Here is a 25,987-nt window from a genome sequence, read left to right on the forward strand (position 1 = left end):
TGACTAAAGAGGTGTTTCTACTACTGAGATTTCTGAGATTTGAAGAAAAACAAAAACAACAACAACAACAAAACTAAGCCAACAACCCAAACCATCATCTTACACAATCCTACCCCAAACCACAAAAAATCGCACTTGTCCTTATTTTGTTGTACTGTTTGACTTCATGCCTGGGTTATTTTAAGTGCATTTGATATCCAGCAGATGGACTTCTGACACTACATGGCTGAAGAGAAAAAGGAGAGAAAAAACAACCCACTGTACGATTTATTTGGGGTCAAAGGCTCCAGATCTCCCTGTGACAGGGCTGGGACTCTTCTCTGACCCTGGGCAGTGGGACAGTCCTGCCTGTCAAGGCCCCTACGAACCAAAGCGAGGGGGATCACTTAGGAACAGTTGGGGTTTTTACTTTTATTTTCGGTCTCCTGCTATACAGTCTCACTCATTTATGTTGTGTGTTATTTTGTAGATCAGCTTCTCTCTCTCTTCCTCCTGAAAATACAGTTTTGTGGAGAAACTGCTAAAAGCAGAATATTCCCTTATACAGAATGTTAATACAGTGGCCTCTAACTCAAATTCTATAATCCCCAGAAGAGTCTTAGTGAAAGCCTCACGTCAAGGAAAAATTGATTTGGAAATGGATCCAGGTATAAATCTTTTAGTAGTGAGCGGGTTACATATAAAATCAGTGTGTGCGTCCTCCTAAGGGGATCGTATGTACCTCGTAAGAAATTGAACATTTGGATGCTTCAGTTATTTATTATGGCCTCAGTTTTATGGACGTGAAATGAATGAAATAATCAGGACAAAATCAGAACGTGGCTTTGCATGTTTACCTTTGTCCTAAAGGAATAGTTTGCCCCTTCTCGCCCCCCCTCCCACAGATTTATATATGTGCTGATTCTGAAGGCGGCTGGTGGCGTATGTGGCAAACTGACCTGTGTCTGAAGCAAGTGAATTGAGCTGCAGTTTGGACATGTCTCCTATGTCACTTGTGCCACAATCAAGGTCAGTATGAAACCCAGAAGTGGAGATACAAGGATTCATACATGGAAATGTGTGTATGTAAAGGGGAATGCTGTGTGAGGTCAGGGCTGATTTCCTCATGGGGATGAGGAAGGCTGAGGCTGGCAGGCACTTGCTGTGTCCATCAAGGCCTCGTGAAGAAGAGACACAGGGCGGTTGGTGCAGGTGACAACTGTATCTTGGTGTTTCTAAGTGCCATTCCCTGGAGCACACTCAGTTTTTATTCTGTGGTATAATATCAAACCTGGACTCTGGGGTACAAACAGGACACTGAAAAACCTGGATGTCTAAAGTGTTTTTTCTGCTCTTAGTACTAGTAAATCCAGACATTTAAGGGCTCGGTGATTTATTTTTATCACACTTTTTTGGCTGATGATGCAAGTAAACGAAGCATTAGCAATGACACAGACACAGGTGTGACTGTGTGTCTGAAGCTCAGACACAGGTGTGTAAGTGTAAGCATTTTTTGTGTGTAAGTCAAAGCATTTTAAAACCCCTTCTGGGAAGCCTCATTGTAGAGTTCGGTGGTTTCTTGTGGCACCAACCTAAGGTCAATCTACTCAGGGCTGCAAGAACTGCACGTTTTTAAATAAATGAGTTGACTTGACAGCTTTCCCTGATTTTTCTAATTTGCCTACAAGTCCCAGGTACAGACACACCCTCTGTTTGCTCTGGAGGTGCCTCTCCCATAATCTCTGTCCCTGACAAATGCTCTTGTTGTGAATGTTTGCCGAAACTCCCTCGTCAAAAAACAGGAGCTGAGCCTTTCTTGTGGTTCATTAACCATTTTCTCTTGCAGAACAAATGCCCCCCTGAAGTCCAGCAGAAAGAAAATGCTGCTGTTAAGAATCTCTGTAGGGAGGAAAGAAAACACTAATTATTCTTTCAGAACTGTGTTGTTTGATTTATTCAAATACACTCATTTTCCTGGCCCAGGATCAGTCAGGTGAATAAACTGTCCATGATGAACAAGAAAGGATTGTGAATTCTCTATTTTTTATTTTTTTAAACAATTTTCACAGACTGTCCTGAGTTGGAAGGGACCCACACGGATCATTGAGTCCAACTCCTGTCCCTGCACAGGACAACCCCACAGTTCACACCGTGTGTCTGAGGATGTTGTCCAGTCTCTTCTTGAACACTGTCAGGCTTGGGGCTGTGACACCTCCCTGGGGAGCCTGTTCAGTGTCCAGGACCTCTGGGTGAAGAACCTTTTTCTGAGGAGAGACATTAGGAATATCACGGCGCGGTCCCTCAGGACTACAACACCCACAATGCCCCGCGGGGCCTCTTCCGCCCCGCCCCGCCATCTCATATTTAATAGGCTACCCTTGGGGGGGGCCCTCGGGATTGAGCCAATCGGCTCGCGGGGCTGCCCGTAGCCGCGCCGGGTTGGGCAGTGCTCAGGCGCCGCGCAGGGCCGCCCGCCCGCCGCGATCCGCCGGGCCGGTGTCATTGCCGAAGAGGACGATGTCCGGCTGCAGCCGCGCCGCCGCCCGCCCGCTGGGCCGCTTCCTCCGCCGTGAGTACCGGGCCGCCGGCACCACCCCCGCGCCGGGCCGCGGGCGCTGCGGGGCCCTCTCCCCGCTGCCTGGCAACCGCGCTCCGCCGTGGCCTGCGCTCCCCGCTCTAGGCCGCGGGGCCTGGGGAGGCCGCTCTGCCGGGGCCCAGCCTGCGCCCGCCACGGGCCTGCGGCGGGGCAAGGTCACCCGGGGACGGGGCAGCTGTACCCCGGGGTGTTGCCAGGCCTCTGGGGGACGCGAGCAAACCGCTCTGCCCGGCCTCGGCCTGCTGGCGGGGCTGGGGCCCGGTGCTGTTTTCCGGTATCGGTGGCTCCACTTCCACAGCGTGAGGTGATACCGTAAAAACGGCCGAGTGACAGACTCTTAACACCCCGTTCTGAGATTCTGAGCCACCACTGTGCCCTTGTGGCCAGGAAGGCCAATGGCATCCTGGGGTGTATTAGAAGGGGGGTGGTCAGTAGGTCAGAGAGGTTCTCCTGCCCCTCTACTCTGCCCTGGTGAGACCACATCTGGAATATTGTGTCCAGTTCTGGCCCCTCAGCTCCAGCAGGACAGGGAACTGCTGGAGAGAGTCCAGTGTAGGGCAACAAAGATGATGAAAGGAGTGGAGCATCTCCCGTGTGAGGAAAGGCTGAGGGAGCTGGGGCTCTGGAGCTTGGAGAAGAGGAGACTGAGGGGTGACCTCATTAATGTTCACAGATATATAAAGGGTGAGTGTCAGGAGGATGGAGCCAGGCTCTTCTCAGTGACAACCAATGATAGGACAAGGGGCAATGGGTTCAAACTGGAACACAAGAGGTTCCACTTAAATTAGAGAAGAAACTTCTTCCCAGTGAGAGTGGCAGAGCCTGGCCCAGGCTGCCCAGGGAGGTTGTGGAGTCTCCTTCTCTGCAGACATTCCAACCCGCCTGGACACCTTCCTGTGTAACCTCATCTGGGTGTTCCTGCTCTGGCGGGGGGATTGGACTGGATGAGCTTTCGAGGTCCCTTTCAATCCCTGACGCTCTGTGATTTTAAAAGTAGCATTTCATAATCAGTGCTGGGGCTGGACAGGGTTGTCCCTCCATAGGTCTGCTGCCAACCAGTTGGTCATACATGGCTTGTATTGACAGAACCATCACATATTCATTACAGTTCTTGACAACCATGAACATATTCCACGCCTATTCTAACACAAGCTATCTGTTTACGTAATGCTAAGTAACATTCGCATGGTTCTCAGTTACTTCTCAGTTATCTGTCTTAAAGGAATATGTCGTAAATCTATGTCAATTTTAAGAATAGGGTATGATTACTAAGTACAAAGATTCTATGGTTACAAGGTTGGTTAATCTTTAAAGGTTGCTACCTTAATGTTCTCCTAAACTATGAGTTCTATAATTTCTTAAAATACGGTCTAATAATTAGGAATACAGGTATCACAGGGAAGATGGAAGCTCCTTTGGGAGGTGCACAGTGGTACAGGGCACACGTGGCTGCAAGGAAAACTATTTTTAAAAGTTAAAGAAGATTAAGAAATTTCCTGGAGGGGAGAGGTTGAGAGGGGATCTCATCAATATTTAGAAATATCTCAAGGTAGGTGTCAAGAGGATGGACCAGACTCCTTTCAGTGGTGCCCAATAACAGGCTGAGGGGCAATGGGCACAGACTGAAGCACAGGAGGTTCCATCTGAATATGAGGAAAAAGTTCTTTACTTTGAGGTGCCAGAGCCCTGGACCAGGCTGCCCAGAGAGGCTGTGGAGTCTCCTTCTCTGGAGACATTCAGACCCGCCTGGACACCTTCCTGTGTGATCTGCTCTGGTGAACCTGCTTTAGCAGGTGGGTTGGACTGCATGATCTCCAGAGGTCCTTTCCTACCCCAAACAGTCTGGGATTTTGTGGTCAGACCCAGAAAAGTTGTTCTCTTCATTGTATCACTGGAAATACTCAAAACTTGACAAGACCCGGAAGAAGCTGATAGAGTTGGATTTCGTCACTTTGTGGTGGTTTGGACTAGAGACCTCTTGAGACCTCTAAATTGTCCTGTGATTTCAACACGAGTTGCTAAAGTTGTTTTTGTTGTAAAGAATAATATTAGCCTTTAATTATGGTGAACACAAGCAGTCTGAGACTAATACTTCAGCTTGAAACTCTTTATATGTGCTGTTCTGAAGACCATACAAAAAAATAAAGTGCCTCTTTTTTACTTTTCAGTGTGGTTTTTTATGCAGTTAATGCTGCATCTTTTGCTGACGTCAGTATGGGTATGCCCAGGCATAAGAGCAGTTTCTTGTAACCTAAACTGGGGAATTGGTCCATTAGTCTTTCTTCTTGCAGCTGAGGATGAATGGACAAACTTAAACCTACTTTATTTCACTGAATTTTTAGTCTCAGTGTGGTGCTAACTCGCAGGTCAGGATGTAATAATGTGACCCCACAACATTTTAAGCTGGTCTGAGTTGTTCCTATGGCACACCTACCGTCCCCCCAGGTATCCATTCTTACCTCTTGTTCCGTAACCAGGAGCAGAAAACTCTGTATTTTTTCTGTACTGTTAAATTTATGCCAGTTCAGCTCTTTGAAGTGTCTCCCCTGAGCCCAATGAGAATTGGTTCTGATGGAGAGGAACAGATGGGACGGTAGCACCTCCACTTCAGGTTAATTTGTACCCCCAGCAAAGCTACTCTTGGGTGCAGTTTTACATGTTAAAAACCCACATTGATCGCTTTACAAAGAGCAATAAGAGATTCAGCAAAGAGTGATTAAGATCATTTTGGTGTGTGGAGAAGAAGTGGTGTAAATGGCTCAAGAAATGTTCTGTTCTAAACAGTTCATGAAGTCATTTAAAGAAAAATCCTGCAAGACAAAATAGTTCCTTATTGCAATTTCTTTGCTTGATTTGATGCTCTTTATAAAACGGTAAGACAGCTAAAATCTTAAATTTGGACTTTGCCTGTTTTCATAACAAATAATTAACATTTGCTTCTCTTAGTGGTGATTAAAAACCATGAGTTTCTAGTGTGTTTGTTGCACAAGCGATGCAATATGTGGTTTTTTTCGGTGAAGCAAAGACGCAGGGTGTGGATCCCTAAGGTTCAGTTCAGGAAGTTGTGAAAACGTGGGATGAAATATGTCAATGAATGGTAAGTGCTTGCTCAAAGATCAGCTCAGAGCGCCGTTTGTGTATGGACGCAGGTCAAGAAAGACTTATATCAGTGTGTACCGCACTTTGAAGAGAGTCTGTTCTGTTCTGGGCATGTTAGAAGGCTTTGCAGAGCCCTTAGATGAAAAGATTATGGTAAATAATGTGAGTAACTTTAAAAAGAATTTCTGCGGAAATAAGAATTCAAACTGAAGAATTACGTAGTTGTTTTCATGTCAACAGTGAGGAGGGAGAAAACTCGCACACCTTTATCTGTGCATGTTCTTAGTGGAGTTTACACGGGGAAAACCAGTTTGTTGGCATACAAGAAATAGTTGATTTGGACTGAGAAAATGTGCTTGTTTCTTTTACGTTTTCAATGCAATTTCAATATTGTAAAGTCAATGAGATGCTTCACTTTGTTTCAGCCTCTTAAATTCAGGAGAAAGCTTTTCTTTAAATGCCATCATGTCTCCTGTGGTTCCCCATAGTGTAATGTCCATCACCATGAGTGGGGTTTTTTGATTAGGAAAGAGAGGTGTGTTGAAATAACTGAGATTTTTATGGATGTCGTTTGCCTATTAGTCCTAGTTCTGGTTTAATTTGGTTGGTGTAGTGTAGTCATTGCATCTGTTCTTTACAGCCTGATTAATTTACTTAATTCCTTAAGTCCTGAGCCATCTTAATAGGTTGGAGTTTTCCATAAATAAGAGGAATTTGGCAAGGGAAGGGGGAGAGAAGAGAGGCTGGGGAGTGACACTTAGAAATCCTCTGAGCCCATAATCCTCTTAAACAATGGAGTAAAATATTTTGAGCAATCCCTCAATAGCATGGAAACTTCTTTATCAATAAGGATCATCTTCTACTAATGTAAGTGATATCTTTCAGGGTGAATTTGCGGAGAAAATTCTCCAGTTCTGTGTGTGTGAATATATATGTGCGGCTTGATAACGAAGACTAAAACCTAGTGAAGAACTAGGATGGGAAGCTGCATGTGGAGGAGTATGGTAATGTTGAGCTTCTAGTCAGTAAACTCTGAAACTTATTGCAGGGTTTCGGTCTTTGACAAACTTAAAATGCATATACTCCTCTATAAGGTAAGAAGCTATCCAGAGCTGTTTCTGTTTTGTCCTCTTCAGGCCGTGCCTTTGTAGGCAGAGGAAGGAGATTGTACGTGTTTAATTTGCATTTTTATGACTAAATCTGGAAAGCATTTCTCAGAAACAAACTGAAGATCTGTAACTGACGGAAAATAAGGGAGAGGGGAATGTGCGTGTGTGGAAAAAACACTTAGTGTTTTAAGTAGTGCTTTTTGTACCTCAGTGCTTCCTTGAGTTTCCCTGCACTGGCCTCCGCTTTCCCCATTTTTATTGTCACCCATATGATTTCTGAGGCTTTCTTCTTTCCTTACACAGATAATAGAAAGAAAAAGGAGTATCTTCCTTCATCTCCAAGTTCTCTGGCTATTTCAAGGAGTAATGGAGGAAGAATTTCACCTATTACTTGTCAGTGTTCTGGCTACATAGGTATCTGCTCAGGTCCTAGAGAGGAATCTGCTCTTTCACCTTGCTTTTATATTGTGCTCATTTTGTGAGCATCCTCAGATGCTACCTTAACTACCAAACTCATCTTTTTTTGTCTGGGATAAATGTGGGTAAGAGGAAGGCACTTTGATTGGATTTCTTTCCATGGGTCTAGGAAATCTTGCAAGAAGTTCTGAAAATAACTTTTCAGCTTTTTATAGTTTGAGTGAGGAAGAGATTTAGCCCTTAGTATCTGTCCTGTCAGCTGGCTTGCACAACCCAAATAAGCTGGGAAAATATAGCTTGGGTTGAGTCATTTTAGATGAGATTTGTGCTGGGAGGTGCTGCTCAAGAGGTGCCTGAAAGCTCAGTGCAAACAGTATTTACATTTCATGTGTGCTTTAAAATACCTTGCAAACGGGTCAGTTTTCTTTGTAACATGTAAATTTGTGTTTGGACTTATTGAAATAAGTGTATTTTTCCAGGCGAGCTTTTTAGTTGTAATACCCAAGTGAGCTTAAAGGTTACAAATTGTGAGTTTTCTGTTAAGAAGTAAATGTAACTTACTTTGTTACTCAGACTGCAGTTGAGTTCTGAGCTCAGCTGGGCCCTTGTTCCATGGAAATGCAAGAATAACTCCCAGCAGCATGTGTGTCGGAGGTAATTCTGTCCCTTTGTTTCTAGTAAAGTTTCTTGTCTGTAAAACAACTGATGTTTTATATACAGGCTTGTGCCCCTCTGCTCGATTTAGAGCTTCCTTTTCAAGCCTACCCTGCAACAGCAGAGTTTTGGTATTTGAGTGCTCTTCATAACTACTTGGTTGTCCTATACAATGGACAAAACAGCTTCTTCCCACAGTATGTTTCTTTAGCTACATAGATGCTAAAGTACTGGGAACCCCAAATAAATGCATCTTTTTATTTGCATAACTTTTTTTTTTTAACCATGAAATACACAGAACAGGCCAGAGATAGGGCAGAAGTGAAAGGGATTGCCTGGGAAAGATTATGCAGTTTTAAATACTCTTTTCAAAAGGTCTATTATGTTATGTTAGACCTCTGATCATACAAAATAAAGCAGTTCACTGTGCTTTCAGTAAGATTTGGGTTTAATAAGACTTGTCCTTATGCTTTAGGGCTTCATCTGGACCTTTGTAACTTGGCTTGTAATTTAGACATGTGCATTAAAATAGCATCACCAATGAGTTTGGCTTTTACTGGTTCACAGCTGAATCCTGGTAACCAGAAGAGCAAATCATGTTGCTTTTTTTGTTTTTGTCCTGTCTTCTTGAGAATATACATTTATACTCAGCTACCCTGATTTGTTCTAGTAAAAGCAATTGCCTGAACCACGCTGGAAGTTGTGCAGCAGTGGCTGCTGGTGAATGAAGGTCCTGGGTGGAAATTGAGACTTGGATTCTATTTCTGGCTCTTACCTGCTGTGAACTTGGATGTGCCATTTTGATTTTCCACCTGTTTCCTTCTCATCTTATCTGTCTTAACTATTTAAACTGCCAGCTGTTTGCACCCAGGACTTTCTGGTTGTGCCACATGTAGTGGAACCTCATCTCAACCAATGCTTCTGCTGCTCCTGCTGTGCTGATAACCAGGGGCAAACTTTTCTGCTTCAAACAGGGCCATGGGGAGAAATTTAGAGCTGCATTATATTAGAAACCCACCAAAGCTCATACTACTCCAGCTCAGAAAGTACAAGGTGATTTTTAAATTTTTTAATATATTTTTTTTCAAAATATATCTCTCCCCAGACATGTACCCATGTTAAGCTGCTTCTCTTTGAAGACAGCAAACAGCTCAAGCCTACGGCTTCTTTGAACCAGCTGCATTTTCTCTGGACCAGGGCTCTTCAGTCATGTAAGAAGCACATACAGTTTCATGAGTAAATCTGTACAAAACTTGGAATTTAAGCTGGTTTGTAGTTATCAGCGAATAAAAATAAATATTGATAACTTGGAAAATGCTCAGAAGCTTCTTATCCTTGAAAAATATATCTATATAGCCTTCTCAAAACTGAGAATTGTCAAACCTAAGCTTTCAAAAACACTTTTGTGCAATGGTATAAATATTTTTAAATACAGAACGGTGTTGAGTATTGATAAGGATCATGGCTGAAAACATTGTGACTAGTTCAGCCAGAAGAAGACACATTCAGAGCAGGGGGACTGCGATCTACGCATCAACGATGAGCTAAGGAGCCACAGATCAGGCCAGCTGACTGATCAGAGATGGAGGGCTGGAGGGCACATAGCCCCATCTCCTGATATCCAGCTTGGCAAACAAAGGGGAAAAGTTGAGACCCTTTATCATGGCCCAGGACTTGTCCAGACTTGTCCCCTCTTTTGCAATCACCACTTTCCCCCCCACCCAGACTTTACTCTGGGAGCTATAAAAAGCCCACCAAATCCAGCATGGTTTGGGGGAATACCAGCTCGGCCTGACCAGAGGGGCCTACCAGTCTCACCAAAGGAAATACCAGCTTGGCCTCACCAAGAGAATACCAGCACCCTGAGGACCCTCACTCTGAACCAGACACCGGAGGATGCTGTGCTCCTGACCCCAGCATCCTCGCCGTGGAACACCGAGGCTACACATCATCGTACAAGTCCTGTCATCCACACTGTGGCGCCATAAGAGGCTGGATCCCTCACTCTTTTCTTTCTTCCTTTCTCTCTGCTCTTTCCTTCTCTCTTTTTTTCTATACCCCCCTTTCTTTGCTTCTCCTTCTGTATGTGTATATATATATATATATCTTTCCCTTATACCTTAGTTTTCCTTCCTTCTCTACCACTCTCTTTCCCTTTTGAACATATAAGGATAATACCATCTTTAAGCTCTGCTGTTGATTTCTGGTTAAATCTCATATTATAGCTACTGATGGTTGTCAATACACCGCTCGTAGTAGGACTTTTGCTGTTAATGTGTTGGTAAGTTCTGTTATACTTCTGCCAAGTCACCATTTGCTGTATTCGCTGTAACCAATATTCCAACAAGTACTTTTAGTAAAACTCACAATTGAATTGGACCCCGAAGGTGATCGTCTGTCATTCACTTCACATAACCGCGCAGAATTAACCCAGAGTTAACTCACACCTGGTCTCATCTGTTGAGCCAGGACACGTGTCGCGTTTAGAGTTAACTCATCCCTCATCCCATCTGTTGGGACGGGACAAACGGACAGCTGAACTGGAACTGCAGAATTGCCTTTTTGGTATAGAGAAAGACGTGACTATTTGTTAGAGTCGTGGTGTGAGGAGTTGTTCCGTTGGTTGTGGTTTTATTTTTACAAAATGCTGAAATTACGAAGTGCTGTGTGCCTGGCAAGCAGCTCTCTCATTTTGCAGGTGGATTTGTCGGTGTTGTAGCACAGACAATAGGTGTAAAACTTGGATTTGAGTTAGTTTGGTGTTGCCTGTTCATTCTTTCCCCTTGCAGGGCTTTCCAAACATTCTCCGGGAGGCGTCGCTGCTGGTAGGTTGTGATGGTAACAGCTTCTTCACGGGGGATCATCCTCAAAGACGATACTGCACTGACTTCTGTAGCTGTGGCACTGAACAGCAAGACTTTTCTCTACCTTTCCAGAGCCAGCCTCATAACCTGATTTATTAGAACTTAGTGTCAGTATTTTGGCCATTACTGCCTTGTATTTCTCCCTGGTGTAACAAGTTTTGTAACAGTATTAGTGGATAAAGTTGTGATATAGGTTAAAACCCTGCAGGTCAGTAAGCTGATACGCCCTTTTATCACTTTTGTAACAAGTTTACTGCATGGAAGACTGTACATTTCTTTTTTAAAAAGAGAGGAATTTGACTTCGTGTTGGTCAGAAGACGAGGTGCTGCCACAGCTCCTTGGAGAGCGCCAGGGGGTGGCTGAAGTTCTGTGATTGTGTTACTGCCAGTGCCTTTTAAGAACAGAGAAAGGACCTTAGATTTAGCAATAACACTGTCTGTGGGCTGCTTCTGGCATGGTTTTGCTTCTCACTTTTTTTTGAATAGAAGTAAAGCATTAAAGTAGCGCATCATTGAAATTTAGTTGGCAAAAGCACTGTGGAAGACTTCTACTATGTAGCTCTTTGTGGTAGAAATGTGTAAATTCAGGGATCTTATTTTCTGCACTTTTTACTACCTTATAGAAATTGTGCTATTACAAAGTGTCAGTAATGCATCTCAATAAATTCTGTGCATTAACAGTTGATATTGAAGAATACGATTTTTTTACTCTTTTCCTATCAATAGCTGTTGCTTCCTTTCTCAGCAAATGAAAAGGAAAAAGATCTCTCTGTTTCGGGCATGCCTGAGAAAGTATGTGGAACAATCCAGGGACTGTGATTCAGGATCTTCTGTTTTTGTTTTGATTTCGCTTTTTATTTTCTCAAATCTTAAGTGGAAAAGTTTTAATAGAACTGAAGAGGTCTATAGTAACATACTGGTGCCACTTTCTGTACTAGAATTGTACCATGCCATGTTCACTTTAAACACAAGATACGGATTTTAGATAAAACACTTGCAGGGAGTAGGTTGGTTCCAATTGCATCAGAACTCTGATATTTGAAAAAGCTTATGGCAATGAGTGTAGGCAATGTGCACATCCTTTTTTATACCAGCACACCTCTTTGTCCTCATCTCGAGCTTTCTTGCATGATAATACTCTGTGCATTTCGTTTTCATCATTTGATACCAACATATCCTTCCCTTGAGCAGAGACTCGGTCATTCTCCTTGGCTTTTGGATGCTAGCATTGCATTCTGCTGATTTTCTCTAGTTGTTCAGTTTTTTCAGGACCAGAGCACGAAATTGAAAACGCTTCTAGTGGAGTATCTGGAGAGCTATATTGCCTCACGAGCCCAAGTGCATTTCAAGCAGGGATGCCTGTGCTCCATAGCGAGGCATCTCTTGGAAAAGGTCTCGCTGTGTGTCTTGCTTGGCATTAGGTTTCACCTGGGCTGAGGGACCCTCCACCTCTTCAGTGTCTCGTTGTTTAGTATGGGCTGTGCTATGCTCACAAAAGGTATTAATAATATGGTCTTAATATCTGGTATTAATACAACATAGTACCTATGTTGTAACAGCCTCTGGAATGTTGGGATTTTAGTTCTGCTTTGTCACTTTGCAGAATTTATTAGAAGACAGAGACACGTTCATTTGCAAATGATAATACTGGTCAACATGTTGTTTCTGTCTGTTAATCATTACTGCAGTTCTGATATTAAGTACCCAGTATGAGAAATACCCAGCCTGATTCCTGGCAAGCTGAGTAATCGCGATGATAGACAGAGTGAACTACAGGTGTTTAATAACTTAGAATAACAAGTCCTAAGTACTTACAACTTCCAGAGCAGCCTTTTGAAAACATGAACACCTCGATCAACTAATCTTTTGATTCAAGTATTAATATATATACACTGACTTGATAGGGCTTTCTTGACTTAGATTCTAACAAAGCAGTGAATTAATGGTTTGTACTCTTTTCTTTTTGTCCCTAGTGCAACAGAATGGAGTCCGACACTGCTCCTACTCGGCGTCAAGGAAAAATCTGTATATTAGCAAAAATACAAAGGTTATCTGTCAGGGTTTTACAGGCAAACAGGTATGTAAATGAACTCTTTCTTCTGTCAGCCTTTTAGTTCAGAAAGTTAGTTGGCCAAAACCCATAATAATGTATAAAAGGGATTGTATGCTGGCTTTGCCTGTGTTGATAGGAAGCCGGACTTCATGATCAGGAAGGTCCCTTCAGCACTGTAGTTTTCTTTCTTTGGTCCAAATAGACTTTTTTTTTTTCCTTTCCTTATACTCAATAGACCAGATTTTTTTTTTCACTTGTGCACAAGTTTAAACCTTGGTTTTAAGTAATCTCTTTTGATTTTAAGCCTTTTTATTGTATACAAGTGAAAAGTTGGTGGTTGTTTTTTGTAAAGGGAGGTTTACAAACTACAAAAACCTTACCATCATGGATGAGAACGCTAATTTCTGCTGTTCCATTGTAGTGTTTGTCATCTGCCAGACTTGATGTGGAAAATAAAACGTGGCTGCTATGTCTGCAGGTGTATTAGCAATACAAGACAAAATATCCTTTAGTGTGCAGTACTCTGATTTAAAAGGAAAAGCGTAGCCTATTCTGAAGCTATTTAAAACGTGTTGATGCACTCTTCAAAATAGCTGGTTGTGTGTACATAGTGAAAACTTCTCATTGCAAATAAGTGCTGTAAATTGCCTTCAGAATTATAGATAACATTGAATTTATGTTTTAGTTAATTTATTTGCTATGACATGCCTTTTAACTTGTTTTCTCTCTCACAGGGCACCTTTCACAGCCAGCAGGCGTTGGACTATGGCACCAATCTAGTTGGGGGCATTTCTCCAGGAAAAGGAGGAAAAACTCATCTGGGTCTGCCTGTGTTTAATTCTGTGAAGGAGGTAATTTGCAGCAATGTCTGGGGGGCAGACAATTTAATGCTGTTGAAGGGCTCCTTATTTCATTGCTCACACTGAAGAGGCAAACGTTTGAGCTATGGATGTCAGTGTAAAACAGTTCAGTGTAGTCAGACATGAGTTTGGCTTCCAGTGTGAAGTTCAGAGTCTGGATACACTTTGTGTGCAGCTATTTTCTGATTGATTCTGTTGTGTATGATGAATATTTAGTAAACTGTTATCTAGGTGTATTTATGGTGGTGTTCAAAATGCAGATCCTTTCCAGACAGTGCTTAGTTCTCAGTTCCCTAGTTGCGCTGTGTGTGTCCCATCCTCAGTCAATTTAACACTTGCTTTGATCACAGTAAATTAATAAGTATCCATTTACTAAATTTATGCCTCTGAAGGGACATATTTTAAATGATTAGTTGTCAAACATCCTCTTTGGTCCCACTAAACACTCAGTATCTTTTCTGTTATGTCAATTGTAGGCCAAAGAACAAACTGGTGCTTCTGCCACTGTTATATATGTACCTCCTCCGTTTGCTGCTGCCGCGATCAATGAAGCAATCGATGCAGAAATGCCCTTAGTTGTTTGCATCACTGAAGGTATTCCCCAGCAGGATATGGTTCGGGTTAAACACAGACTGGTTCGGCAGGATAAGACTCGACTAGTGGGCCCAAACTGCCCTGGAGTCATCAATGTAAGTGACTGCTGGATTTACTCCAAGGCTGAACCATTCTTAGTGATGGTTTGAATGTTCCATCTGACTTCTCCCACTCTTTCCTTAGCCTGGAGAATGTAAAATTGGTATCATGCCTGGTCACATTCACAAGAAGGGAAGAATTGGTGAGTTTTTGAATATTTATGCATCATCTAAACCTGAAGTTTGGTGCTCTGGTGTTCTTATTCGTGAGGCTTGTCACATGCTGCCCTGAAGGCAGTTGACACTCTGTGTAACAGCTTTTTCTCCCTCCGTTTATAAGTGAACTTCACAATTATCAATCCCAAAGGCCAAAACGAGTCAGTAGCAGGCACTGAAAACTGACGGTAGAGGCAAAACAATTGGAAATTTCCTTAGATAATGTGATTGACTTGGTTTCCTTAACACCTCCATTTATCTCGGGATTTGAGAGCACCAAGCACTCCAACACTCTTCCTTCCAGCGGCTTGGCTCCTGGACTAGATCCTACACCTACAGTGAGCTCAGCATTATAGCAAAGAGATTACAGGCAAGTTTATAACGATAGTTTAGACAGCTACAGCATGGTGAGTGGAAGTGGCAAATATACCCACTTCTTAGATGGTGGAATTAAGGTCAGAAAGCCAGATTATTTTAAAAATAATGCCATTCAGGAGCTATAGAGAAAATTCTTCCAAAATACACATTTGTACTTGAACAGAGCTTTGAAAATGTAGTCAGCATATGCTGCTGTTACCTTTCAGCAGGTTAACCAGTTTAATTTGAACACAGTACCCTTGCAACATTACCATTTCTTTTGAGGGAAAGTGTGTTTACTGTGGCAAAATCTGCTCAATGCTCTTGAACTATGTGGACTCGGTGCAGTTTCTCTAACACAAGAAACTATCGCTGCTGCTTAACCATTTCTGAATCAAAGCTCTGTTAAGGTTTTTTGAACATCTACAAGAAATGTTTAGTAGTCACAAGGTATTAGAATTGGAATTCAAGGCACATCAAGTGCAAAAGAATATTTTTTAATCCTGAGTCCAGTTGCCCCACCATTGCTGGAAATGTTTTCAATGGTGACCCAAGGATCAGGGAATAAAAATGTAATTTTGCCATCCTCCCAGCGTTGTTTAAGACTGTGACCTTTGGTAATATGCTCCTCAGCTTTCTATTACTGTGAGGTGTCCAAGAATCATTTGATAATCTTGGCATGCAAGCTATAAAAATAGCCACAGTCTTTGGACCTTTATCTGTAGTGTCTGTGAGCTAATTTGATCTTTATAGTAAACAGGAAGAAGCACTTTGCAAAAAAAAACCAACCCAACCAAACAAGCGAACAAAAAACCCCACAACTTTTGCCAGTAATCTGTGCTGTCCAACAGTGCAAGCGGTTGATAAAACTGAAGTTGTTAGTCTAGTGGTGTATCTTTTCCTCTGTTAATGAAATATACTTACTATATGCCTTGTTAGATGACTTGAAATAGGTGCAATATGTCTGTTTTTCCTGGAAATCTCCTCTCTTGTAGTATTATCAGAAATCTTGACTTGGAAAAATGAACAAAAAAACATGCTAATGGTTTGCCCCTCATATAGGCTCTATAGTATCTTTCATGCTGAATTTAAAACTAGCGTTGTGATCTCTTGTAATGTTGTAGTGGAAATGCTGTATGTAGATAACTGTATGTGTATTGCAGAGCAATGAGCTGCAACAACAAATATCTTAATAGTGATAACTTGCATTTGCACAGCATATTTGTGTTCTGGAGGATCTGTCTGTGCCGGGCCATACTGGAGATGTGATAATACAGAATTCTTTTGTTAACTGTTGAGCTGCAACTCTGTTTCAAGTTGGGTGCATCAGCTACTCGCATACAAGACAAGAAGTATATTCTTCTTCATTTTCAGTTTTCTTTCCTGGTAAGGCTGCAGCGTGAGGAATGGCGCCTCAGCCAGTATTACTGACTTTCTAGGCAGGCTTAGTCCGTTGACAATTAAGTGTCAAAAAATGCCAAGCAAGAAACAGTACAGATAGAATATTATATAGAGTTTTCATGTTTTGGTGAGGACAGCTGGAAAACTTGGCATCTCATGTTCAATTTATTAAGGTGATTTTCATGAATATAAGAACAGCTGCCTCTAGTCATGCGCTTAGGTAGCTGTGTTAGTGTCAAGCTTATCTCCTTTTCTTTCCTAAAGGTATTGTGTCAAGATCTGGAACCCTGACATATGAAGCTGTTCATCAGACATCGCAGGTTGGACTGGGCCAGTCTCTCTGTATTGGTAGGTTTCCTCAGGAGCCGCCTGTTGCACCTTGACAGATCTGCTTTTTCTTTACAAGAAGAAATATAAAGTAATCTCTTTTTACAAGAAATTGATGAATGGCAATTGTGTTGAAGAATGAGATCCCTATGTGCTGCGAAGAATGTAACCCTTCTCTGTTATCATTTTCATATCAGATTAATAAAATCCTAAAAAATAGCTTTGAATGCAGAACTGCCAACAAATATGTTAATCTGGAAACACATTTTCCCAATAAAATTAGTATTATAAAAGGACAGGGCATTCTTAGGCATGTAGTTGGGTATGTTCAGTAAACTCAGTTTTCTTAGAGCAAAATTATACAGAGCCTTTCTGTAATGCACAATATTTTGCCCATGGTTTGCAAGGTGATTATTCAGATATCAGAACTTTCTGTAAATTTTGGGAGGGGAATATTTGGAGCACAAATTTGGCACACTGACTTGGGAAGAACCTTCAAAGCTGCCCCTCATATGAGCCTTTGGAAATACTCTTCGTGCTGAATTTGACTTTGAAACATTTGTTGTAAATGCAGTATCATTACCTTGAGTTAGTCTTTTTTTGTGTGGTTTTAATTTTTTTTCAGGGATTGGAGGCGATCCCTTCAATGGAACTAATTTTATTGACTGCCTTGATGTCTTCTTGAAGGATCCTCATACTGAGGGGATCATATTGATTGGAGAAATCGGAGGAAATGCTGAAGAAGATGCAGCAGCATTCTTGAAAGAAAATAATTCTGTAAGTCTTAAACAGCTTGCTTCCAGATGCCTTGGTAGTTAGCCAACTTTTGCCACGTCAAGGAAAACTCAGTTCAGGGCAAGTGTAGAGTCGTGTATCTGGGCAGGAACAACCCCAGGTTCCAGTATAAGTTGGGGAATGACCTATTAGAGAACAATGTAGGGGAAAGGGACCTGGGGGTCCTGGTGGACAGCAGGATGACCATGAGCCAGCACTGGGCCCTTGTGGCCAGGAAGCCAATGGTACCTGGGGTGGATTAGAAGGGGGGTGGTCAGTAGGTCAGGAGAGGTTCTCCTGCCCCTCTACTCTGCCCTGGGGAGACCACACCTGGAATATTGTGTCCAGTTGTGGCCCCTCAGTTCCAGAAGGACAGGGAACTGCTGGAGAGAGTCCAGCGCAGGGCAACAAAGATGCTGAAGGGAGTGGAGCATCTCCCGTGTGAGGAAAGGCTGAGGGAGCTGGGGCTCTTGAGCTTGGAGGAGACTGGAGGGTGACCTCATTAATGTTTACAAATATATGAAGGGTGAGTGTCAGGAGGATGAAGCCAGGCTCTTCTCGGTGACAACCAATGATAGGACAAGGGTTCAGACTGGAACACAGGAGGTTCCACTTAAATATGAGAAGAAACTTCTTCTTAGGATGGCAGAGCCTGGAACAGGCTGCCCAGGGAGGTTGTGGAGTCTCCTACTCTGGAAACATTCAAACCCACCTGGACACCTTCCTGTGTAACCTCATCTGGGTGTTCCTGCTTAGGCAGGGGGATTGAACTGGATGATCTTTCGAGGTCCCTTCCAATCTCTGACATTCTGTGATTTTAAAAGTAGCATTTGATAATCAGTGCTGGGGCTGGACAGGGTTGTCCCTCCATAGGTCTGCTGCCAACCAGTTGGTCATACATGGCTTGTATTGACAGAACCATCACATATTCATTACAATTCTGTAACGATTCTGTGATCTCTCATCTCTCTTGACAAAAAACCCCATCATATTTGTATTAAAGAGAAAGAATTGAAATTAGGATCTTTATCCACATTAAATCTAACTGGTGAGCAATGTCAACTTTAGATTTTTAGTCCTATAATGATATTTCTAGCGAACATTCTGGTTTTTGTAATATCACAGAATCGACTGGGTTGGAAAAGACCTCAGAGATCATCCAGTCCAACCCTTGGTCCAACTCTAGTCCATTTGTTAGATCATGGCACTAAGTGCCATGTCCAATCTGAGTTTAAAAACCTCCAGGGACAGTGAGTCCACCACCTCCCTGGGCAGCCATTCCAATGCCTGACCACTCTCTCTGTAAAGAATTTCTTTCTAATATCCAGCCTAAATTTCCCCTGGCAGAGTTGAAGCCCATGCCCCCTTGTCCTATTGCTGACTGCCTGGGAGAAGAGACCAATCCCCACCTGGCTAGAACTGCCCTTCAGGTAGTTCTAGAGAGTGATGAGCTCACCTCTAAGCCTCCTCTTCTCCAGACTAAACAAGCCCAGCTCCCTCTCCCCATAGGTCTTATGTTCAAGTCCCTTCACTAGTCGTGTTGCTCTTCTCTGGACCCGCTCCAGCACTTCAATCTCTTTCCTGAACTGAGGGGCCCAGAACTGAACACAATACTCCAGGTGTGGCCTCCCCAATGCAGAGTACAGGGGATGGATCACTTCCCTTGTCCTGCCCACCACGCTATTTTTGATACAGGACAGGATATACGTGGCTCCGTACAGAGGTATTCTGAAGTTTCTGATTGCTTCTGGTTTATGGTGCTTATCAGGAGAGAAAGTATTCCAGACTCCTCAGATTCTTGATTCTTTGTTGTGTGAGGTTTAGAGCTGTTTAATATAGTTTCCTGGCTAGTTGATATTAAAAAAAAAATTGCTTTTCCTCTCACCCTCCCCCACATAACACAGCGTTCTTGTCTTTTCTTCCAAGGGTCCAAATGCCAAGCCGGTGGTGTCGTTCATTGCTGGTCTGACTGCTCCTCCAGGCAGGCGGATGGGTCACGCTGGAGCAATCATTGCTGGGGGAAAAGGTGGAGCCAAGGAGAAGATCGCCGCTCTGCAGAACGCTGGGGTTGTTGTCAGCATGTCTCCTGCTCAGCTGGGTAGCACCATCTACAAGGTTTGTTGCTCAAAAATTGGTATACCTGCTTATCCAGAGGAAAAAGCAGCTTTTGAGGGAATAGAAGTTGGGAGTACACCTTTTACCCAAGTATTCTGTTGCTCTGAGCTTGGTTAAACATAAGGACTCTGTTGACTGAACAAGCTGCAGTTATTACTTACGTGAAACCACGTGCACATATTATCTAATGTTGCTTTTATAAAAAAGTAAACATTGCAAAATAGAGATTACCTTTTGCTTTCAAGCATAGCAACTTGTTGAATTACATTTTCTGGATGCAAAGAACCCAAATTAATTTAAAATATGAAAACATTATTTGAAAGTGTGGTATTTGAGGAAAGCAAGCCTTGGCATATATGTGTATCTATTTCAAGTACTAATTCAGAATTATGATTGAATGCACACAGCTGAAAAACCTATGTATGGCGTAAGATTATTTGTCTTTTTCTTAATTCATATCCAAAAAAAGGCATTGCTTTACAACTAGAGGAAATGCATAATTAGCTGTTCCAGGTGCTTTTTTCCTTGGTGGCTCTATAGTATTGCATCATCACAGGCTGCTATGGGATTCTTCTGTTGTTTTTTCCTTTACTAAAATGAAAATCTTTACTTCATTGCTTCCCTGGCTTGAATCCTTTACTCTGAGGATTCTGCTGCAGTTCTTAAGCAGAATTAGTGTATTTTCAAGCCTGTTATGCGATGCCTGGGAGCAAGTGGTTCTCTGACAGCATTGCAATCTGAGCGCAGTGCGCTGACTGCAGTCGAGCATTGCGGGTTTTTCGTAGCTAGTTTGTTAATGTGAAGTGGGCTAATACTTACCCTCCTTTCCTCTGACTCACATTATGCATTTTATATTTTAATTTTTTATTCCAAAAATCAGATTTGCTAAGATAAATACAAAGTAATTTAAAATAAAATAGTAATAGAAGGCTATTCTATTTTTTCCCCCTACCTGTAATGTTTGTGTGCTGTTTGCAGGAGTTTGAGAAAAGGAAATTGCTGTAAGAGAAGCCACTTTGGAATACTGTCTCCAGAACATCAGCGCAGCACCTGGCCTCCGCTTATCTTTTGTCTGCTAATCTTCAGTTGCCCAAATGACTGACGCTGGTCTTTGAATTTGACTTTGGAAGCCATAAAACCTCCTGGCTAAACCCGTTTTGGTGTCTCCTTGGTTCAGACATGATCACCTCATTGTAAATCACAGCAAATTAATAAATTACTACTAAATCCCATTCATCCTTTGAATTCTGAAGCAGAGCCGTTTCTTCAACCATCATAAACAAAATAATCAGCCTTGAAGGTCTGAATCTTTTGTAACTTAAGCACTACCCATTTTAAGGTAAAGTTGCTTATAGAGATATTTTTAAGGATCAAGGCACTGACTTTATGCACATATATGTCCCACTTCACTTTATATTTTAAAAAATCCCATCTTACTTGTTTGTTGCTGGCAAGTATGTTTGTTTGAACTGTAGGCCAAAGTTTCCGTCCATTAAACCAAAGCTGCTGGATTGGAAGGGGTTGGTTGTTGGTCCACCTAGTGGGATATGCCTGAAGTCCAGACCTTCTTTTCAAGGCTGGTGAACCATGCACAGTGTGGTCCTCTACTGGCACGGGATTCTGTTTGTTGTGTGGGGAGATAGAATTTTGATTTACAAAAACGATCTGATTTCCCATTGCAAATGTATATTAAAAATTGCCTGTAACTATGAAACTGATTTGGTCTTTAGCTTACATTACCTTAATTTCCTCTTTATTTTAACCAGGATTGCATTGCTTGTGTGTTATGAAATCCTCATGACATTGGGACGTAATGGAGAAGTATTATTCTGTGGAGAAGAATGTAATAAGGAATCTTGCTTGTTAACCACTCCCAGCACAGTAATGCAAAGCCCTTTTTTTCACTTTAGAAATAGCCCAAGCACTGTGCCTATAGATGAGCGTTACAACTTTTTATCAGGATGGACTAAACTCCAGATTGCTTTCGTTATAGAGAAGACTGAAAATTCATGTAACCTGGCCCATGTCTAACGCTAACCTTTTGTTCCATAAAGGTGCTGTTACGAAAACTCGTCTCGTTATTTGTTTAAAGCCGTTCTTAGTTTTGTTACTCAAATGCCTGTGGAATTTCTCTTCCTAATGCAAGCGGTAGGCAGGTACCTTGATGCTGACACTTAGAATTCCTAGAGCTAAACCCTGAAAAAATGCACAAAAGGAAGGATCATATATCCACTGCACTGAATTTGCATTAATATGCTTTGTATACAGTCAGGCATCAGATGGGTGATATTGGCTTTAGGACACAGAGATCAGATGCTGCATTATTCACCTTGGTGTGATTTACTAAAATTAACCTGACACCCTATCTCTAGACACTGAAAGCAGTATTGAGCGGTAAATCACTTGATAAAGCCTATGACTACAGATAGGAATTTTCTTACTAGATTTGCTCAGTTTTCTGGTGGTGCCCGATTTAATCTAGAGCAAAAAAATCCCCGAAACAGTGCCCTTCAATGAGAGAAACAGCAGCGCTACCGTGTCTCGGTGTAAAAGTGCAATTCTTCACCAGTGAATGTCAGGATATCGCAGCCTGTTGTCTTACGAGCCTGCTAGTCGAAGTAAGTTGTTCTAGCCGTGGGCTTCTCCACAACGTTAATTTTGGGGTGGGTAATGCTTCTTGATGAGCTGCCTGGATTTCATCATACCACCAGTGTTAGAGCAGGTGACTATTCAGGACAGTGGACGTGCAGTAAGTTTCCTACCAGGGATTGCTCCATGGAAGCTCTTCTAGAGGCATTTTAGAAAACAGCCAGAAACTCCAATGACCGTTGTGCCCTGAGGTGTTTCCTTGTATCTTGAAATGTGAGTGGGTTTACGAACGCAACCTCGACTGGGGTGTTTGCAGCGCTCACCTGGTCCTGTACCTGTACCTGCCTGTTCTATAAAGCCTGGGGAACGCGTCTGTGTGAGCTGGAACTGAGCATTGCCTGAGGATGGGGAAGAAACCTCCCCTGGTCTGGTAGAAAGGTTTAGTTTTAGCAGTTTTCTCTTGCTGCCTAAAAAATGTGCACTTGACAAATGTCATCAGAGCCTCTAACATTGCTAATGACAATGTCTCTTTGGAAAACACATCCACATCCCTTTAATACCCTGTGTACTTGTGAATAAATACTTTGAGTAATCTGGTCTGGAAAATGGTTCATTTTTTTTTTTTAAGTTAGTGTTGAGCCTTAAGCCTGCTGCTACTTTATAACTTAGTAAGTAGTTTTTATTTGCTAAACAAGCATTGCCAGTGTTACTGTTTGAGTTCTCATTAAGTTTTATGGAATGGTCCACCTTCGCAATGGCGTCTGTTGATAAATCACTTGCACTTTTGAGGGATAAATTCTAGATGTTCATTTTGGTCACGGGAATCAATTGCCACGCTGATTTTTCTTGAGCAAATAGAAGAGGACGTAGATCCACTAATACTCCCACTAGGAGGTGCTCCTTGGGTTTGGTGATGCTAGTGCTTTCTTTAGAGGTTGATGAGCGAAGTCTGTAAACCTAATAAATGCTATGCTTTTTTGGGTTTATTTGCTTTTTTAGAATGTATTCATGCCTGATTTTTTTTTCTTCTGTGTTTCTGCTGTTTTCCGGGATGAATGTTTTGTTATTTAATAGTTTGGGGGGAAGACAGTGGTAAGTCACTCCCTGTACCTTTGTACTTAACATGATGCTCTGATGTGAGATTCTAACAAGGGGATTTTTAAAGATTCACTTTATTGAAGCTCACCAGTGAAAACATAAGAAAACTAATGCCGATTAATTTGGTCAAATAAGGTCTTTTTTGTGCACTGGAGGTTGAGCGGGAAGCAGAGGTTGCTGAAAGGTGGCCAGCTCTCTGCTCTAGTGTCAAGATCTTTGTAATACTCTCTTGGGATTATCAGGATGATGGATTTCTCAGTAGCTCTTGTCATATTTTCTGAAGTTCACCAAAGTTCTTGAAGCTGTCCCATTTTTTGGGTATGCTCCTTTATCTTCTTGCTTACCTGCTTCCTTTTGTAGTGGGTTAAAACTCCACCGGGCTAATTAAAATCAGTCGGCTGCTGTATTGAGATGATTTAGTGGTTTTAATTGAAGATGCGACTTAATTCCTTGCGGTTCAAACGATAGCTTTCAAGTTTTAAGGTGAGAGGAGTGCTTACTAATGGGCCCCACTGGTGACAAGTGAATCTGGCCGAGGCTGCTAATTAGGTAGACAGAAAGTACCTACAAAGTCACATCCTTCAGCCTGGGGTGGTGTTTGACCTCTGCTCACATTTAGGCAGGTCTAGTGATGGGATCCCCTGGTAGCAGCTGAGTGAGGGGTGGGGGCAGAGCAAATTGGGCCGGAAAATGCTGGGATCTGAGCCCTGAGAGACACAGCAGTGGTTTAAAGAAGAGAAGTGTGGGAGTTGACTTCTGTGCTGGTGGCTTCAAAGTGGTGGCAGCCCAAAGAACAACCTCTTAATTGTGTTAAAACTGTGGAATTAAATATTACCTGCACTAACATAATCATTTGCTCAGTTTACCATCACCTTTTCCCTCCCTTTTCCTGCTGGATGAGATTAAAGCTTTTCCTAAAAGGGCTAATCTTGAAGTTTGATCATTTGGGCAGGAACCTGCTGGTGATTTCTGAAGGAGGAATTGTGCTGCTGTGGACACCTGGAAGGCAGCGGATTTGGGGTGTTTTATCCAGCAGGTTGGTCCTCCTGGATCATCTGTACGGTGCTGAGGTGTCCCTGGCTTCGTGCTGACTACAAATAGCTGGTGAAGAGGGGAAGGTCCAGGTTTGACGTTTTTCACAGAAATTTTAACACCAAAACGACAAAAAAAGAACTCTCTTGCACATCAACTTGCAGTACCCTGCTAGCAACTAAATGGGATTTATGCTACATGTCTTGGGTCGTGTTGTTAAATAATTGGTCCCGAATGATTTAATGAGGAGTTAATCTGTATTTCTCTATCATAGATACATCATGGCGCTGGGTGGTATATTTGTCTCCTGTAGTTAAGGCCTGCGAGTTGCTATAGGCAGCAGCACATATGGGAGTTGCTGTTTAATTTGCATCTAAACCTTCGCTCTGGGCAGCCCAGAGCACCGAGGACCCATTGCAGAGGGTGGATTGAGATGGGTGGTAGGGGAAGCTACATAAGGTAGTTACAATTAAGAGTAAGTGATGCACTATTCTGAATTTATAGCAATGGCTCATCTGCCTCTGTTCCTCCTGTCCTGCCTGGTCTGTATAATGATGCATGGGAGCCCTATGGCCGGGTGTGTTATGGAAATGATGTGTACAGGAATTAAAGCCTCATGGGTACCACTTTTAGGGACAGATTACTTCGATATGTCCCCTTTCCTCTTATCTGTGAGAATATGGTTTAGTGTTGGATTGACCTGGAATCAAAGTTTACAATTTTGGCAAGTTTCTTGACTAAGAAATGCTGAAACACTTTGAGTTTTCAAAAGGAAATTGGCAACTTGTTCCATTTGAGTTTGAGATGCAAACAGGGCTATTTCCCTAGAAGTCGAAATCTGAGAGTTTTGCTCCAGTTAAAAACCTCAGGAAACTTTCTCAGAAGTGCCCTGGGGTTGCGCTTGTGTGTGTTTTGTTCTTTTTTCCTCCTTTATTTTAGTATGTCCTGAGCTTGGTATTTGTCAGACCCGCTGAGCATCCACAGCTCACCAGCAGGACTCAGCCCCAGACGCTTTGTGCCACTCAGAACACCCAAAACTTCTCATTAAAAAGCGACTTGCTTCCTGCAACAGCTACGTGATCTCAACAGAAAAGGAAAGAGATTGCTCTCTGTTTACCCAAACTACATAAATTTATAGAACTGGGATGAAAAAAAGATGTTTTTCTGTCCTATAATCACTAAAGCACACACAGCAATGTTTGTGCTGGGAGGAGGAGCAATAGCCTGTAACGATGTCTGTGCTGTGCAGATACATAATTAAGGGTCTCTTAATCTGTTTTGCTGCTGTAAAAGCACAGCAAATTTATAGTTTTCAACACATCTATAATGTTACAAGATAGTTGCTTTAAAAAACACCCAACAGCCTACAAACCTATTTCTTTTCAGTTGTGGTTTTGCTCTCTAGGTGGCAGGTTTTGACACCAAAACATGGGTTTGGTTCCTGCTCTGAGCTCAGGGGCTCAAAATGCGCTGGAGAAATAGAAGATGAAGACAAAACACTGGTACTTAATTCTTTCTATTGATTTCATATCCCTTTCTGTGAGTTGGAGAGAGGTGGTGAAGAACCATGCTGGTTTTCCTCCCTGTGTTCTCAGTACGCCCGTGATGTTGAAATTTCGTCTTGTTTTTCAAGCTGGGATGAGTAATGTTGTCTGGACTGGGTGGCTTTGGCAGCCAAGTAGGATCTGCCTTACAGAAATACCTATTGTCATTTGGAAATGATCAAGAAATGTCTTAGACACTACAAGGGCTTAGCAGTTCTGGCTTGTTTTTATTCAGTTGCCCTAGGCTGGAGGGCAGAAGAGGAGGAGAAGG

The 25,987-nt window shown here is 42.4% G+C and overlaps 1 protein-coding gene across 1 annotated transcript; it reads left to right on the plus strand.

Annotated features, from left to right (window-relative positions):
• Nucleotides 1-2,390: 2,390 nt before the first annotated feature.
• Nucleotides 2,391-23,047, plus strand: SUCLG1 (succinate-CoA ligase GDP/ADP-forming subunit alpha). Its single transcript, XM_082051424.1, has 9 exons — nucleotides 2,391-2,548; nucleotides 12,692-12,795; nucleotides 13,506-13,622; nucleotides 14,108-14,320; nucleotides 14,409-14,466; nucleotides 16,502-16,585; nucleotides 17,190-17,341; nucleotides 19,265-19,453; nucleotides 20,432-23,047. Exons 1-9 carry the CDS (start codon nucleotides 2,497-2,499, stop codon nucleotides 20,456-20,458), a joined length of 996 nt encoding a protein of 331 aa, XP_081907550.1. The 5' UTR covers nucleotides 2,391-2,496; the 3' UTR covers nucleotides 20,459-23,047.
• Nucleotides 23,048-25,987: the final 2,940 nt, after the last annotated feature.

The sequence above is a fragment of the Streptopelia decaocto genome (assembly GCF_964273445.1).
Source record: "Streptopelia decaocto genome assembly, chromosome: 4".
Taxonomy (NCBI): Eukaryota; Metazoa; Chordata; class Aves; order Columbiformes; family Columbidae; genus Streptopelia; species Streptopelia decaocto.

What these genes read in the sequence shown, in the direction of transcription:
- SUCLG1 (XM_082051424.1), top strand. Translation starts at nt 2,497, where the DNA reads ATGTCCGGCTGCAGCCGCGCCGCCGCCCGCCCGCTGGGCCGCTTCCTC. An exon ending in TCACAAGAAGGGAAGAATTG is followed by an intron (nt 14,467 to 16,501) that starts GTGAGTTTTTGA and finishes TCTTTCCTAAAG; the next exon opens with GTATTGTGTCAAGATCTGGA. An exon ending in GGGCCAGTCTCTCTGTATTG is followed by an intron (nt 16,586 to 17,189) that starts GTAGGTTTCCTC and finishes ATTTTTTTTCAG; the next exon opens with GGATTGGAGGCGATCCCTTC.